This window comes from Papio anubis, chromosome 7 (assembly GCF_008728515.1).
Source record: "Papio anubis isolate 15944 chromosome 7, Panubis1.0, whole genome shotgun sequence".
Taxonomy (NCBI): Eukaryota; Metazoa; Chordata; class Mammalia; order Primates; family Cercopithecidae; genus Papio; species Papio anubis.
In genome coordinates this window covers 44,781,427-44,797,810 of record NC_044982.1, presented here as the reverse complement: position 1 = coordinate 44,797,810, position 16,384 = coordinate 44,781,427, and the positions used below count along the sequence as shown (strand labels likewise).

The following is a 16,384-nucleotide window of genomic DNA, read 5'->3' as shown; positions in this document are numbered from 1 at the left end:
ATTCAGTACAGATCTTGACCATTTTGTGTTTTGTATTTGTTGCAACAAATATCAGTAAAAATGGAATCATTTAATCATTGACAAAACTTGCTGGCATTTTAAATACAAAGACTTGAAAATCCAAATATTATAGAGTATTGAATAGCATAATTTTCAGAATTCACATAAATACTCAGAACAGTGGTTGGTATGTAAAAGGCACTCAGGAAATATTTGTACAATCAATGAATGTGAAGGTAGTGACCATCACATTTGATAATAAGTAGCATTTTTTAAAATATTTGTAAGTGCATAGTTATGTGTGTATATTTATGGGTGTGTATATTTATGGGTTACATGATTCTGATACAGGTATGCAATACATAAGGATAAATGGAGTACCTATCACCTCAAGCATTATCTTGTGTGACAAACAATCCAGTTATACTCTTTTGGTTATTTTATTTTATTTTTTTTTCTTTTGAGACAGGATTTCACTCTCGGCCAGGCTGGAGTGCGGTTGAGCAATCTTGGCTCACTGCAACCCCCGCCTCCCGGGTTCAAGAGATTCTCCTGCCTCAGCCTCCCAAGTAGCTGGGATTATAGGCGTGTACCACCATGCCTGGCTAATTTTTGTATTTTTAGTATAGACGGGGTTTCGCAATATTGACCTGGCTGTTCTCAAACTCCTGACCTCAGGTTATCCACCTGCCCTGGTACCTGGCCTCTTTTAGTTACTTTAAAATGTACGATTAAATTGTTTTTGACTATAGTCACCCTTAACAAGTACCTTTGACATAAGATTTGATTCTGAATTTTACTCAAATGAATGTTAAGATCCCAAGGTAAGTTAAACTTTGGACTATCTCACCTGTTTAATCTGTACCTATGCATGACTTCTGACTGATTGAGGATACCTGAATATCACTGAGTTTGTGTGATTGATGAGCCTTGAACTCAAGAGTAAATCCAAGTCTGCAGTCAGGACCCCCCAATCCTCAAAATAATACCATCATTAGGATTTATTCAGTACTTTCTCCCAAATCAATATTTAATTTAAATTGCCTAAATTGCCAAAAGACTTACAATGTGGTATCAATTTATATTTAAATATGCCACGTACAGCTTTTTAAAGTATCTTTGGTTCTCTGGAAACTTTAGTCAGAATTTAAGGAAGTTATTGTGGCACCATTTTCTTGAAAAAGGCTACTGATTATTCTCTAATCTTACACTTTCAACCTAAGTCATTAAAGGAATTTTAGTTACTGAAGATTGTATATTCATGAACTCTTCACTTAGCTCATTGGCAGCAAAGGAGTTTTATTTAGGGGATTTGAAAAAGGAAATGGGTGTATTTTCAGCTATTCTGGGACACACTGTCTGAATTTAAGCAGTTACAACTGATTCCACTAAATAAACATTTGTTTTCTAAAACAATGATCAACATTCAGCATCTGTTCATTTAATTGAAAATTCAAAGTTACAATATTTTCTTTGCATGATTCTTTTTCCTTTTTCCCCCTAGTGTTTACTAAAGGACAAGTCACCACAGGACAGTACAGGATGCTTGCCAAAAGAGGTGGATACGTCTGGGTTGAAACTCAAGCAACTGTTATATATAACACCAAGAACTCTCAACCACAGTGCATTGTATGTGTGAATTATGTTGTGAGGTAAGTTTGAGAAATAAACGTTTTTGGGGAATAAATAGTGATTCTTTTTGGATACTCTGTTCATTTATAGGAAGATAAGATTATAAATATTAACTAAATTTTAATTCTTTTTTTTTTTTTTTTGAGACAGAGTCTCGCTTTGTCACCCAGGCTAGAGTGCAGTGGCCAGATCTCAGCTCACTGCAAGCTCCGCCTCCCAGGTTCACGCCATTCTCCTGCCTCAGCCTGCCACGTAGCTGGGACTACAGGCGCCCACCACCTCGCCCGGCTACTTTTTTGTATGTTTTAGTAGAGACGGCGTTTCACCGTGTTAGCCAGGATGGTCTCGATCTCCTGACCTCGTGATCCGCCCGTCTCGGCCTCCCAAAGTGCTGGGATTACAGGCTTGAGCCACCGCGCCCGGCCAAATTTTAATTCTTTTACATCTCTACCAAATTATTATTTTCTGTACTCTGACCTAGGTTTCCAGTCCAGCTATTCTACAGTGATACCACTAAATACTGTCAGTAGTTGTCTGTCCCCATACCTTCACTCTTATTTTTAAAAAGACCATGAAAAAAACACCAGATCCATCGACTGGTTTGGTCTACTTATACAGGTATCAGCATATATTATCTCAAGACAGCTCTGTTCTTTTTGTGGGAAGAATACTGACCTACGTTTGTATCATAGCTCTAGCACTCATTAGCTCCCTGACCTTGGGGAAGTCTCTTCATTTTTCTGAATTTCATCTATGTAGATAATCGTTCAGAAGGTTATAATGAAAAGTAAATGAAATTCTATGAGATTAATAAGCTGTATGATGTAATACATGGCTCTTGTATATTCATGAACTTTTCACTTAGCTCTTTGGCTTGTGAATATTATGTACATCACAATTTAATCTTTAATTTGATCTATTTTACTAGACTCCTGCCCCATCTAGTCTACCTGTCCACATTATTACCACCTTCTAGTCCACCTTGCCCATTACTGCCAGGCTAAGCTTTCTAGTATGGATATCTCATCATCTTATTTTCCTTAGAATTTTAGTGATCTTTTTATCACTTCCAAGATAAACACTTGCCTAGGTGTATAGCATCCTTGTTTACCATCATACTCATGCATCAGAGATTTAGCCTTCCCTTTAAAATCTAGGGTCACCCCTCTTAGGAAGACTTTGGCCAGTTTTTATTTTTGCCACTTCTGACACCATCCTTTAATGTTTTTATATTAGTACCACAGAGTTCTTTTGTGACTTTACCATTATGTATGAATCTTCCACTTGGAATGTCTTTCTCTTCCTCACACCCCAGTCTGCCTAGCAAATGCCACTTGATCCCAAGTACCAGCTCGTTAGCTTCTCAATGAAGCAAGCCTTCTCTATTTTAGCAGTTATCACAGTGTATTTTAATTGTTTACATATCTACTTTCACACTGGGTTATAAATTTCTTAAGATCAATCTTTGGTTCTTAAGGTTAATCTTTGCATTCTCAGTTCATTTCAGATAGTGAACATTTAATATGTTAATTAAAGGAGTAATTTACATTTAAGCCACTCATGAAGATAAACTGCTGCTCATCATCCCTCTTCAACCCTGTCCTGTAGGTGGTATCACCTTATGTTCTTAACCACCAAAGAAAATATGGCCCCTCTCTTAGGACTATCCTTAGATCATGCCTCATATGTTGATGCCAAAGAGTTCTTTTGTGCCAATTTTATAACGTGTGTCAGCACAACAATTCTGAAGATTTGTTGGTGTCCTTCATGTACTTGACTACAAATTGCCTTGTCATCATCACTCTTCCCAAAGGATATCTGAAATTCTTTCTTTCTTTTTTTTTTTTTTTTGAGACGGAGTCTCACTCTGTCGCCCAGGCTGGAGTGCAGTGGCGTGATCTTGGCTCACTCCACCTCCTGAGCTCAAGCAATTCTCGTGCCTCAGCCTCCCAAGTAGCTGGGACTACAGACGTGCACCACCACACCGGGTTAATTTTTTGTATTTTTAGTAGAGACAGGGTTTTGCCATGTTGGCCAGGCTCTTGAACTCCCAGGCTCAAGCGACCCATCTGCCTCAGCCTCCCAAAGTGCTGGGATTACAGGCATGAGCCACTGTGCCCAGCCTAGATATCTGAAATTCTTAACTGAAATTAGTCAAATTATCTTGTACTGGGAATTTTTTTTTTTATTTCAACTTTTATATTTGATTCAGGGGATACATACATAGGTTTGTTACATGGGTATATCATGTGATGCTGAGGTTTGGGGTACAATTGATCCTGTCACCCAGATAGCATAATACCCAACAGTTGTTCAACCCTTGCCCCTCTCTCCTAGTAGTCCTCAGTGTCTGTTGATGCCATCTTTATGTCCACAAGTAACCCAATGTTTAGCTCCCACTTACAAGTGACAGCCTGCAGCATTTGGTTTTCTGTGTCTGGGTTATCTCACTTAGGATAATGGTCTCTAGATGCATCCATGTTGCTGCAAAGAACATGATTTCATTCTTTTTTATGGCTGCATACTGTGCATTGTATTGGGTCTTTATTTTGTAATAGCATTTTAAAACCCTAAATGTGACAAAGTACACGTGAGTGATCATGCATCTCAAGAAATCTTAAAATGTTCCTGTCCATAAAGCAGAATTTTTTAAGACTTTTTCACAGTCCCCCTTCCCCTCACTGTGTCAAGTGCTCATTTGTGAATTACTAATTTCTCTTGTTTTGACAGTGGTATTATTCAGCACGACTTGATTTTCTCCCTTCAACAAACAGAATGTGTCCTTAAACCAGTTGAATCTTCAGATATGAAAATGACTCAGCTATTCACCAAAGTTGAATCAGAAGATACAAGTAGCCTCTTTGACAAACTTAAGAAGGAACCTGATGCTTTAACTTTGCTGGCCCCAGCCGCTGGAGACACAATCATATCTTTAGATTTTGGCAGCAACGGTGAGTAGTTATTTTGTTAATGCCCTAAATTGTGTCTGTTGCTACAAGCCTCATTTCAACTAAACATTACTTTGACGTTTTTTGTTGGTAATCATTTGGACATTACAAGCTAACATATTTTTATAGTTTTCTTAAATGTATTTGCTTAAATATTCTTGCCCTCATAATTTCTTACCATTCTTGCTTTTTTATATTGTTGGAAATTGTGCTTCAAAGTGTCCTTAAGGTATTTCTTCTTCCCACATAAATTTTTCCTGGCTGCTCTATTTCTGTATCCTGCTGTCAGATTTTCTCCACAGTTTAGCAGAGTTACATGGAAGTAGGCATTGTTGCATTAAAGGATAAAAAGGCAGTCATACTATAACATGAAGCATTGAAGATGAAAACTGCAATTTTAAAGTAGAGAACATTTTAATGTATAAAAAGGTTGGTGTTGCCTTTTGTCTTTTATGCCGTAGAGATTAAGAGGAGGTATCAATAGTGGATTGTAAAGATAACCCAGACTTATGGTTATACTATACTATTATATGTAAACTTTCTGATGAAGGAAAATTTGTTAACATTTTGTTGTTTGATGAATTAGACAAACTTTTCGTGAAAAGGAACACAAATTTTTTGTATGTTAAAATCCCTGTGGCCAGGCGCAGTGGCTCACGCCTGTAATCCCAGCACTCTGGGAGGCCAAGGCGGGTGGATCACTTGAGGTTAGGAGTTCGAGACCAGCCTGGCCACCATGGTGAAACCCCGTCTCTACCAAAAATACAAAAATTAGCTGGGCGTGGTGGTGTGCGCCTGTAATCCCAACTACTTGGGAGGCTGAGGCAGGAGAATTGCTTGAACCTGGGAGGCAGAGGTGGCAGTGAGCCAAGATTGCGCCATTGTACTCCAGCCTGGGCAACAGAGCAAGACTGTCTTGGGTTAAAAAAAAAAATCCTTGTATACTTTAGACTGACTCATATTTTTTCCCCACAGACACAGAAACTGATGACCAGCAACTTGAGGAAGTACCATTGTATAATGATGTAATGCTCCCCTCATCCAACGAAAAATTACAGAATATAAATTTGGCAATGTCTCCATTACCCACCTCTGAAACGCCAAAGCCACTTCGAAGTAGTGCTGACCCTGCACTCAATCAAGAAGTTGCATTAAAATTAGAACCAAATCCAGAGTCACTGGAACTTTCTTTTACCATGCCCCAAATTCAGGATCAGCCACCTAGTCCTTCTGATGGAAGCACTAGACAAAGTTCACCTGAGGTAGGTGTCATGATATAATCAGAAAGAGACAACTTTCAGATTTTAACATTCAAGAATGTATTTATAAGTTTGACTCAAACACTCATTTGAACCACAAATTACATTTGTGTGTGTGTTTGAATTTTAGCACTTTAAAATTATTGCAAGAGCTATTGCCTAACTTAGACCTGAGCATATGTTTTAGGCTCAAAGATAGGAACATGGGAAGAAACTAGCTTAATATAAACCAAAAGGTGAAATGTACATTATTTCTCTATATCAGTAGGACAAAAACATCCTGAATTTGGACATTTAAAGAGAATAGTACTAAGTGTGCTCAAGGTAGCCACCTGTTACCCCTTTTAGTTTGTTTTATTGTTTTGTTTTGTTTTGAGAGTCTCACTATCACCCAGGCTGGAGTGCAGTGGTGCAATCACAGCTCACTACAGCCTCAACCTTCCAGGCTCAAATGATTCTCCCACCTCAGTCTCCCGAGTAGCTGGGACTACAGGCCCGTACCACCATGCCTGGCTGATTTTTTAACCATTTTTTTTTTGGTGGAGTCAGGGTTCTCACTATATTGCCCAGGCTGGTTTTAAACTCCTGGGCTCAAGTGATCCTCCTGCCTTGGCCTCCCGAAGTACTAGGATTACAGGCGTGAGCTCCCATGCCTGGCCTATTACCCCTTTGAGTTGGAGAACTGTCTGGTAGCAATAGACTTAACAGGGTTTAAATGGGAAAGGACTTTATAAATTCTTTGCCCAGTTTAGTCCAATTTCCATCACTATTTTGAAATTTTGGATAAGTATAACATGAAAATAACAAGTGTTACATAAAATACTTAGTAACTGGTCTTTTTTATTCTGGATCTGTCTTGATATTAATTGTCCTATAAACACAATAAAAATAATCTTTAAAGGCTAGGCTGGCCAAGACTGGAGATATCACACAGGGCTCTATTTCTAAATCTAGAATGATTCCATTTTAGGGCTTTGTACATCTAAAAATATACTCAGGAGTAGGACAACTAAGATCCGAACATTATAACTTGATAAATGAGGCATAAATAAGCTTTAATAAGTGGTAAATAATTCTACATTGAATATTTATTGAATAAAACTGACAAGCTAAGAGTAGGAGATTTGACATCTCATAGCCTTGTGGTGAATGAATATATATCCTATGCTCTGGTTGCTTAATTTACCCACCACAAAAAAAAAGTTTGGTTCATCTTGGTTTTTATCTAACAAAAGTAAATCTAACAAAAACATTAGAATGAGGAAAGCAAAATTTCTTGTTTAGAATACACAGCTATAGTTTTTTGTTAAAATTCTTGCCCAGAACTCTTAAAATAGTAATAATGTGCATTCGTTCAGGTATATGCAGGTAAAATAACTTAAGTTTCTACTCCCACCCCTGACAATAGCTGTGAGATTTTTACGTAGCTCAGTCACCACAGGAATGTGCCTTCTCAGTTCAAAGATAAATTCCAGTGAATGTAGCATCTAGTTAATTGGTCAATTAGGTACCATTGTGGAATGTGAATTACCAAATAGGTTTTATTCTTAGAATAAGGTGTTTCTTTTCATCTTAATTTTGTAAATGATGTTATATTACATAGTCAGAAATATGTATATTGGCAAAATTAGTTACCAGTATAAGCTTCAAAATGTCCCTATTTTCACTTTTTTTTTTTTTTTTTTTTTTGAGATGGAATCTCACTCTGTCACCAGGCTGGAGTGCAGTGGCACGATCTTGGCTCACTGCAGCCTCCGCTTCCCAGGTTCAAGTGATTCTCCTGCCTCAGCCTCCTGAGTTGCTGGGATTACAGGCATATGTCACCATGCCCAGCTAATTTTTGTATGTTTAGTAGAGACGAGGTTTCACCATGTTGGCCAGGATGGTCTCAATCTCTTGACCTCGTGATCCACCCGCCTTGGCTTCCCAAAGTGCTGGGATTACAGGCGTGAGCCACCAAGCCCGGCCTAGTTAAATAAAATTTGATAAACACGATGGACTTGGTTGTGTGTTTTCTGGTTTTTCTGAGATCTAGTTTGAAAATTCTGACAACTAGCAAAGTATATGGAGGCTTCTTCAGGAAATAGTAAACGTATTTCTTTTTACAGCCTAATAGTCCCAGTGAATATTGTTTTTATGTGGATAGTGATATGGTCAATGAATTCAAGTTGGAATTGGTAGAAAAACTTTTTGCTGAAGACACAGAAGCAAAGAACCCATTTTCCACTCAGGTATATGAACTTGTTTTATATTAAATTTCATTAATTTTTAGTCTGAAGTAACTTTGAGTTTCACTTGTTTTTTATTTATAAAGTGTGGCCATTGTAAAAACTCATGTATTTGCTGTTTTAAAGGACACAGATTTAGACTTGGAGATGTTAGCTCCCTATATCCCAATGGATGATGACTTCCAGTTACGTTCCTTCGATCAGTTGTCACCATTAGAAAGCAGTTCCGCAAGCCCTGAAAGCGCAAGTCCTCAAAGCACAGTTACAGTATTCCAGCAGACTCAAATACAAGAACCTACTGCTAATGCCACCACTACCACTGCCACCACTGATGAATTAAAAACAGTGACAAAAGACCGTATGGAAGACATTAAAATATTGATTGCATCTCCATCTTCTACCCACATACATAAAGAAACTACTAGTGCCACATCATCACCATATAGAGATACTCAAAGTCGGACAGCCTCACCAAACAGAGCAGGAAAAGGAGTCATAGAACAGACAGAAAAATCTCATCCAAGAAGCCCTAACGTGTTATCTGTCACTTTGAGTCAAAGGTATTTATGTGTAACATTCAAGTTACAGTTCTTTTATTATTTTTGAGATAAATGTATGTGATAGTACATGATTTCTAAACTTACAGCAAACTTTCTGATATATATGCCCTAAGGCAAATTCTTGAGCACTCAAAAAACTTTCTAAATTAACTTCATATATATATATATATATATATATATATTTTTTTTTTTTTTTTTTTTTTGAGACAGAGTCTTGCTCTATCACCCAGGCTGGAGTGCAATGGTGCAATCTCAGCTCACAGCAACCTCCGCCTCCTGGGTGCAAGCCATTCTCCTGCCTCAGCCTCCCAAGTAGCTGGGATTACAGGCATGCACCACCGCGCCCAGCTAATTTGTTTTGTATTTTTTGTAGAGACAGGGTTTCTCCATGTTGGTCAGGCTGGTCTCGAACTCCCGACCTTAGGTGATCCCCCCGCCTCAGCCTCCGAAAGAGCTGGGATTACCGGCCTGAGCCACCACACCCAGCCCTATTTTTTCTAAAATAATTATAAATTCTAAAATTATCTATCTAAATGTGGGAGGGTCTTTCAACACCTTTAAAATAAAATCCACCTCAGTTAAGTTCTGTAAATATGTAAGAGTTGGCTCAGATGTACTTCTTGCAGTTGTTTAAATCAGACTAGTTAACTACCCTTGCTACTTAGATGCTTCCATTTCTTAGAGCTCTTTTTTAAGCTTATCTGAAGGAAAGCCCTTCCAATTTAAGGGTTATTTCCAATTGCACATTCCAAATTGAGGCTTCCATCTTCAGCATTCAATATAGATATTTACAAGCCCCTCTTTTAAAATTTTATTATAGTTAACTTGTATTAAAGTTGCTTTTATTTTTCATTACATATTTGTAGAACATTAGCTATATATATATTGCAGGCTACATAGGTTTTCTAACTCTATACCAGAAATCTAAGCATGAATTATGAAATTACTTCTGTGGAGCTAGTTCAAACAAACATATGGACATGACCCAATTTTTAAGTTATACTTTCTGTATATAATTTGTAAGGGGATTTCACATATTTTAAGTTTGAGGCTATAGCTAGAAGAAATTTTTATCTAATAAGTGTGTGGAAGAGGGGAATGATTCCTCCTCCACTATGTCTAGACTAAGCCAGCTATCAATAGCAATAGGAAAGAACCACTGTCGTAGCCAGAGCACATAGGTTTTTTTCCCTGCCTAGCATTCCCACTTTGACCTAGAGTGCTGGGAGACGTCTTTTCCCTAAGCTTGGAAAAGATCTTGGGGCTTTAGATGAACTCAGAAGTACTTTCTGTTACTTTATTTACTGTATCACTAACTCACTTTTGACTCTGAGCTCCACGAAGGCAATCATAGTGTCTTGGGTATTTTAGTGATACTAATACTTAGCTCATGACCTAATGTGTAGTACTTCCTCAGTAAATGGTTGTTGGGGCAGGGCGCGGTGGCTCATACCTGTAATCTCAGCACTTTGGGAGGCTGAAGCGGGTGGATCACCTAAGGCCAAGAGTTTGAGACCAGTCTGGCCAACATGGTGAAATCCTGTCTACTAAAAATACAAAAATTTGCTGGGTATGGTGGCACACGCTTGTAATCCCAGCTACTTGGGAGGCTGAGGCAGCAGAATTGCTTGAACCCTGGAGGCGGAGGCTGCAGTGAGCCAAGATCAGGCCATTGCACTCCAGCCTGGGCAACAAGAGTGAAACTCCGTTTAAAAAAAAAAAAGAAAGGTTGTTGGACTGACAGATGCATGAATACAGTAATAAAAATGAAAATCACTTCTAAGTTACAGTTTACAATCAGCTACAGAGGATGGGATATCCAGTTTTCTGAACAACTGTTCTCTTGTACTTGTCAAAGCCAAAGGGTAACACATCAGATCACTTTAGCAATTTTTTTTTTTTTTTTCTGAGACAGAGTTTCGCTCTTGTTGTCCAGGCCGGAGTGCAATGGCGTGATCACGGATCTCAGCTCACCGCAACCGCTGCCTCACCGGTTCAGGCGATTCTCGTGCCTCAGCCTCCCGAGTAGCTGGGATTACAGGCATGCACCACCACGCCCAGCTAATTTTATATTTTTAGTAGAGACAGGGTTTCTCCATGTTGGTCAGGCTGATCTCAAACTCCCGACCTCAGGTGATCCGCCCGCCTCAGCCTCCCAAAGTATTGGGATTACAGGCGTGAGCCACTGCACCCAGCTAGCAATTGTTTTTAAACATTAGTTCCAATGTAGTGTACACTGAAAACTTTTATGAAAGGAATTTCAAAAATTAAACCATTAAAAACATAACTACTAAGTACTACTACTACTACAACGATAGTTACATGATAGACTGAGTGTACATTTCATAAAGACAATATATCTATATAAGAATTTTTAAACTTGCCTGTCTGTATAATAGAAGTTTTACAGAAATTTTTTAAAAACCAAAGAAAACTGCAAAATAAGAGAGCAGTTAGATCACTTACCTATTTGGCATTCTCAACTATCTGGAACAACAAGGAGCCATTATGATTATGCATTTGGTTTATGGCGGGGTCTTGAAAAGTCAAAATAATATAACAAAGCTGATGTACTTTACTCATTAGAACAATTCTTCATGATTTAATATTAATTTTAGATATACATAGTTCATGTTTGATAACCAGATCAATACTGAGTGAAAAATAGCATAGTGGAAAGAGCAGGAGAGGGGAGGTAGGGATCTGGAGACCTAGAGTGTACTTCCATATCACAACTAGTGAGCAGTAGGACTTTGAGAAAGTTACCCAATAGGCCTCGGGATTCTCATTTATAAAATGGGTATGATATGCCTGCCTTATCTATCTTGGGAACTTAAGTAAGATTAAAATGAACTAATGAACTTGAAATGTTTTATAAACTGAAAATGCTATATGAATGTGAAATTGATCTTATATTTCAATAGTCCCAACAGTATCACTGCATTGTTATGTTAGGTGGAATAAAAGGACAATATTTAACTGTTTTGACTCTACAATAATGTCAATTTAGTTGTGTTCAGCTGTATTTTATAAAATAGGGATATGCATACTGTAGAAAATATTCTGTTAAATTAAGTTTTGAAGGCCAGGTGCTCACGCCTGTAATCCCAGCACTTTGGGAGGCCAAGGTGGGCAGATCACTTGCGCTCAGGAGTTTGAGACCACCCTGAGCAACATGGTGAAATCCCATCTCTACAAAAATATATATATATAAATCAGCCATAATCCCATCTACTTGAGAGGCTGAGGTGGGAGGATCACTTGACTCCAGAGACAGAGCTTGGTTACAGTAAGCAGAAATCATGTCTCTGCACTCCAGCCTGGCTGACAGAGTGAGACCCCGTTTCACCCAAGAAAAAAACAAGCTTTGGCTTTTAGGGTGATAAACTTTAGTAATCAGGAGAGTTATGTTATATATATTACATTCCTTAATATTGGAGAACTAAGGAATTATGTATTTTCTTTAAAAGAGCTCACTGGATATTTTTTTTAAAAATAAAAGAGCTATATTTTCATTTACAATTTTTTTCTTTTCAGAACTACAGTTCCTGAGGAAGAACTAAATCCAAAGATACTAGCTTTGCAGAATGCTCAGAGAAAGCGAAAAATGGAACATGATGGTTCACTTTTTCAAGCAGTAGGAATTGTAAGTATGAGAGTAGTAGGTTTTGCTTTTCTAGCTAATGTGCTATTTCTGTGTGTGTGTGTGTGTTTCCACGTTTCTTCCAAATAGTAAAGTTATATTTTCAGAATTTATACATTGGGTTTTTTTTACTCTGTATACACTGATTTTTAAAAATACAAATGTTTAATGAATACATTCTTGGTATAAAAATTCCAAACAATTCCAATGTATTTTGAATTAAAAAGTGAAGTTCTCCCCTTACTCCACCCTGAATATCACCACCAATCTCATTCTCTTCCCTTTAAGTTACTTTGCTTGATTAAAAGAACTGGTATTGGCCGGGCGCAGTGCCTCACACCTGTAATCCCAGCACTTTGGGAGGCCGAGGCGAGGATCACTTGAGGTCAGGAGTTTGAGACCAGCCTGGCCAACTTGGTGAAACCCTGTCTCTACTAAAAATACAACAATCAGCCAGGCGTGGTAGTGCACGACTGTAATCCCAGCCACTCTGGAGGCTGAGGCAAGAGAATAGCTTGAACCCGGGAGGTGGAGGTTGCGGTGAGCCGAGATCAGGCCACTGCACTCCGCCTGGGTGAGAGAGTAAGAGTCCATCTCAAATTAAAAAAAGAACTGCTATGTTTTGGTGTAAGTCAATGGTGGTATAATACATTCTGATATTTTCAAACTAAATTAACTGGAAAGTATTTATAGACAGAATGGTCATAATGGATGGCAAATAACTTTATGGTCATAATGGATAGCAAATAACTTAAGAAAGTATTTAAAATAATTTAGGGTAGTATTTTAGAAACTGCCTATATAATGTTATTAAATTTACACTGATTTCAAGGTTTTTGGTTGTTTAAAAAAAATTGAACAAACTAAACTTGAAATAACTTTACTGTTTATAGGGAACATTATTACAGCAGCCAGATGATCATGCAGCTACTACATCACTTTCTTGGAAACGTGTAAAAGGATGCAAATCTAGTGAACAGAATGGAATGGAGCAAAAGACAATTATTTTAATACCCTCTGGTTAGTTTATTCTTTCTGACCTTGAACATCACAAAGACAAAATACATGAAACATTTTTGTTTAGGAGCTTTAATCTAAGTGAGAAATGACTTTGGTTCCTTAGCAAGATTAAAAAGTAAAGTTGCGGCTGGGCGCGGTGGCTCACGCCTGTAATCCCAGCACTTTGGGAGGTCGAGGCGGGTGGATCATCTGAGGTCAGGAGTTGGAGACCAGCCTGGCTACCATGGTGAAACCCCGTCTCTACTAAAAATACAAAAATTAGCTGGTTGTGGTGGCGGGTGCCTGTAATCCCACCTATTTGGGAGGCTGAGGCATGAAAATCGCTTGAACCCGGGAGGCAGAGGTTGCAATGAGCCAAGATGGCATCACTGCATTCCAGCCTGCATGACAAGAGTGAGACACTGCCTCAAAAAAAAAAAAAAGTAAAGTTGTATTTCATTTAATGGTCTTAATACAGAGATTAACATTTCAAGGTGGAGCTTTTCATTTTTCATAATTTTATTTGACTTATCTATGTCTGTGTGCTGTCAATATTGATAGAAGCTGAAATTTGTGAATTTTTATGACTTTTTTTTTTTTTTTTTTTTTTTTTTTTGTGAGACAGGGTCTTGCTCTGTTGCCCAGGCCTGGAGTGCAGTGGCATGATCATAGCTCACTGCAGTCTCAAATTCCTGTGCTCAAGCAATCATTTCAGCCCCCTGAGTAGCTCACACTACAGACATGCCTCACCACGCCCGGCTGCTTTTTGTAGACATGGGGTCTCACTACGTCGCCCAGGCTGGTTTCAAACTCCTGGCCTCAAGTGATCCTCCTGCCTCAGCCTGTGCTAGGATTACAGGCATCAGCCTCGATGCCCACCATATTTGTGCCTTTTTCCAAACTGTTATTTCTTTGTGCCTTTATTGTATCCTGTAAACATTTCTGAGACAGCAACAGTATCACTTGATTATACTTACTTTTTTACATAGTTGTTGTTTTGCCAGGTAGACTAAAAACCCTTCTAGAAGTTTGCTTTATTTTCTATGATACCTAACACATTGTGGGTGTTTAATAAATATTCATTGACTAGATGAATGTATACTTAGGTATCTCGTTTGTTTTTCAGATTTAGCATGTAGACTGCTGGGGCAATCAATGGATGAAAGTGGATTACCACAGCTGACCAGTTATGATTGTGAAGTTAATGCTCCTATACAAGGCAGCAGAAACCTACTGCAGGGTGAAGAATTACTCAGAGCTTTGGATCAAGTTAACTGAGCTTTTTCATAATTTCATTCCTTTTTTTGGACACTGGTGGCTCATTACCTAAAGCAGTCTATTTATATTTTCTACATCTAATTTTAGAAGCCTGGCTACAATACTGCACAAACTTGGTTAGTTCAATTTTGATCCCCTTTCTACTTAATTTACATTAATGCTCTTTTTTAGTATGTTCTTTAATGCTGGATCACAGACAGCTTATTTTCTCAGTTTTTTGGTATTTAAACCATTGCATTGCAGTAGCATCATTTTAAAAAAATGCACCTTTTTATTTATTTATTTTTGGCTAGGGAGTTTATCCCTTTTTCGAATTATTTTTAAGAAGATGCCAATATAATTTTTGTAAGAAGGCAGTAACCTTTCATCATGATCATAGGCAGTTGAAAAATTTTTACACCTTTTTTTTCACATTTTACATAAATAATAATGCTTTGCCAGCAGTACGTGGTAGCCACAATTGCACAATATATTTTCTTAAAAAATACCAGCAGTTACTCATGGAATATATTCTGCATTTATAAAACTAGTTTTTAAGAAGAAATTTTTTTTGGCCTATGAAATTGTTAAACCTGGAACATGACATTGTTAATCATACAATGATTCTTAAATGCTGTATGGTTTATTATTTAAATGGGTAAAGCCATTTACATGATATAGAAAGATATGCATATATCTAGAAGGTATGTGGCATTTATTTGGATAAAATTCTCAATTCAGAGAAATCATCTGATGTTTCTATAGTCACTTTGCCAGCTCAAAAGAAAACAATACCCTATGTAGTTGTGGAAGTTTATGCTAATATTGTGTAACTGATATTAAACCTAAATGTTCTGCCTACCCTGTTGGTATAGATATTTTGAGCAGACTGTAAACAAGAAAAAAAAAATCATGCATTCTTAGCAAAATTGCCTAGTATGTTAATTTGCTCAAAATACAATGTTTGATTTTATGCACTTTGTCGCTATTAACATCCTTTTTTTATGTAGATTTCAATAATTGAGTAATTTTAGAAGCATTATTTTAGGAATATATAGTTGTCACAGTAAATATCTTGTTTTTTCTATGTACATTGTACAAATTTTTCATTCCTTTTGCTCTTTGTGGTTGGATCTAACACTAACTGTATTGTTTTGTTACATCAAATAAACATCTTCTGTGGACCAGGCCCCTTTGATCAGCTTTTATGTTCAAATATAAATAATATTTGCTTCAACACCTCCAACTCATAAAATTGTTTACCAACAGTTTAAGCACTTTATGAAAATTACATGGTACTGGTTATTTCTACATTTGTCTTATTGCCATCACCTTAATGTATGTTGAGTCCCTAAATGTCATGTTAAATAATAACAACCATCATATCCCATTGAAAAGAGTATGTTATTAGAAAAGAAAGGTCATTTTTAAGTTTCTGAGCCTATTAAAATGTTCAAACACAAAATTTTAGTATTTTTAAAACATGCATGGGATGAGCGAAGCCGTTCTCAGCATTATAGTCACATAATGTTACAAAGGCTAGAGTTTCTCTGAAGATTTCTAATCTATTCCCATTAACAGATTAATAAATTTAGACCTCAAATGAAGAAGAATTTGCCCAAGCTTTAAAAGCAATACATGGCAGACCAAAAATGTAAGCTTAAGTTTCCTGACTCTAAAGTCAAACTTAGAACAAATTTGGTTTGTTTTTGTTTTAATGATACTGCATTTTAAAACAAAGTAGCTTTATCCTTTTTCTCCTGTATTTTTCTTTTACAAAATAGCTGTATTTTATACTCACAATCTCATTTTAAAAAATCAGTGTAGAAAGATATTTCTTAAAACCAAAAAATCACTA

At 37.3% G+C, this 16,384-nt stretch overlaps 1 protein-coding gene across 5 annotated transcripts in view; it reads left to right on the top strand.

Annotated features, from left to right (window-relative positions):
* Positions 1-15,715, top strand: part of HIF1A (hypoxia inducible factor 1 subunit alpha) — a 53,350-nt gene extending 37,635 nt beyond the window's left edge. For 2 of the 5 annotated variants that reach the window (XM_003901896.3, XM_009211682.2), the window contains exons 8-15: positions 1,505-1,652; positions 4,363-4,583; positions 5,556-5,842; positions 7,948-8,070; positions 8,194-8,627; positions 12,165-12,273; positions 13,164-13,290; positions 14,396-15,715. In XM_003901896.3, coding sequence (XP_003901945.1) covers positions 1,505-1,652; positions 4,363-4,583; positions 5,556-5,842; positions 7,948-8,070; positions 8,194-8,627; positions 12,165-12,273; positions 13,164-13,290; positions 14,396-14,547 — 1,601 coding nt within the window. In that variant the 3' untranslated portion in view covers positions 14,548-15,715. The remainder of the gene's footprint in view (positions 1-1,504; positions 1,653-4,362; positions 4,584-5,555; positions 5,843-7,947; positions 8,071-8,193; positions 8,628-12,164; positions 12,274-13,163; positions 13,291-14,395) is intronic. The other 3 variants (XM_021941279.2, XM_021941281.2, XM_021941280.2) reach the window with 3 other exon arrangements.
* Positions 15,716-16,384: the final 669 nt, after the last annotated feature.